This window comes from Geospiza fortis, unplaced genomic scaffold (genome assembly GCF_000277835.1).
Source record: "Geospiza fortis unplaced genomic scaffold, GeoFor_1.0 C13376769, whole genome shotgun sequence".
Classification (NCBI taxonomy): domain Eukaryota; kingdom Metazoa; phylum Chordata; class Aves; order Passeriformes; family Thraupidae; genus Geospiza; species Geospiza fortis.
Genome location: NW_005063003.1, coordinates 1 through 963, shown reverse-complemented (window position 1 = coordinate 963; position 963 = coordinate 1). Strand labels below are relative to the sequence as shown.

Here is a 963-nt window from a genome sequence, read left to right as displayed (position 1 = left end):
TTTGATTTGATGAACAAGTTGCTGCCACACCCTGGGACATGGGCCGAGTACCTGGAGGAGTTCATGGCTGGCAGAGGTGGGACAGGGCACCCCTGAGTGCATGCAGGGGCCCCTGCAGGGGACTGTCACCTACTGGCTGCTCTCCCCATGCAGTGGCATATGGTTCCTGGTACGACCACGTCAAGGGCTACTGGGAGCGCAGGAGGGATCACCCCATCCTCTACCTCTTCTACGAGGACTTGAAGGAGGTGATGGGGCAGGGGGGATGGTGGTGTGGGGTCCGGCTGTGGCAGGAGGGGTGAGCCTCAGCCTGTGTCGCACAGGACCTCGGCCGGGAGGTTGCCAAGGTGGCCCAGTTCCTGGGGCAGAAGCTGTCAGATGCGGCGCTGGACACCATCACCCGACACACGTCCTTCGAGGCCATGAGGGACAACCCTGCCACCAACTACACCAATATTCCCTCTGACCTCATGGACCAGAGCGTGTCGCCCTTCATGCGCAAAGGTGAGCGTCTGCGGGGGCCTGGCGCACTGCCTGCCCCGGCCCCTGCTGAGCCCCATCTCTCCTGGCCACAGGCACCACCGGGGACTGGAAGAACCACTTCACCGTGGCCCAGAACGAGCACTTTGAGCAGGACTATGCGCAGAAGATGTCAGGCACCGACCTGTGCTTCCGCACTCAGATCTGAGGGGACGCCGCCGGACGCCCCCCAGATCTGCCCTGTGCTGCGGTGGCACTGCTGCCATTCCTTCCCTCCCCTGGAAGTGCTGGAGAGAAATAAAATGTGCTCCCTGACCCTGCCATGGGGTGCTGCTCACGGTCCTGAGCCTCTGCTGATCCCAACCCAGGTGTCCCCCTGAGGCTGCTGTTCTCTTCTTGGGCTGGGGACAAGCAGGTGTCCCCCCTCAGCCACTGTGGTGGGGGGATTGCCAGCAGCAGCTCATGGGATTGCAGAAGGTTTTG

General features: G+C 62.5%; 1 protein-coding gene across 1 annotated transcript; it reads left to right on the top strand.

Annotated features, from left to right (window-relative positions):
* The first annotated feature begins 9 nt into the window (after window positions 1-9).
* Window positions 10-708, top strand: LOC102035828 (sulfotransferase family cytosolic 1B member 1-like). Its single transcript, XM_005431586.2, has 4 exons — window positions 10-76; window positions 154-248; window positions 324-504; window positions 576-708. Exons 1-4 carry the CDS (start codon window positions 10-12, stop codon window positions 686-688), a joined length of 456 nt encoding a protein of 151 aa, XP_005431643.1. The 3' UTR covers window positions 689-708.
* The last annotated feature ends 255 nt before the right edge of the window (window positions 709-963 follow it).

Coding starts and splice junctions, on each gene's coding strand:
- LOC102035828 (XM_005431586.2), top strand. CDS start 10: ATGAACAAGTTGCTGCCACACCCTGGGACATGGGCCGAGTACCTGGAG. Junction 249..323: donor TCTACGAGGACTTGAAGGAG/GTGATGGGGCAG, acceptor TGTGTCGCACAG/GACCTCGGCCGGGAGGTTGC. Junction 505..575: donor GTCGCCCTTCATGCGCAAAG/GTGAGCGTCTGC, acceptor TCCTGGCCACAG/GCACCACCGGGGACTGGAAG.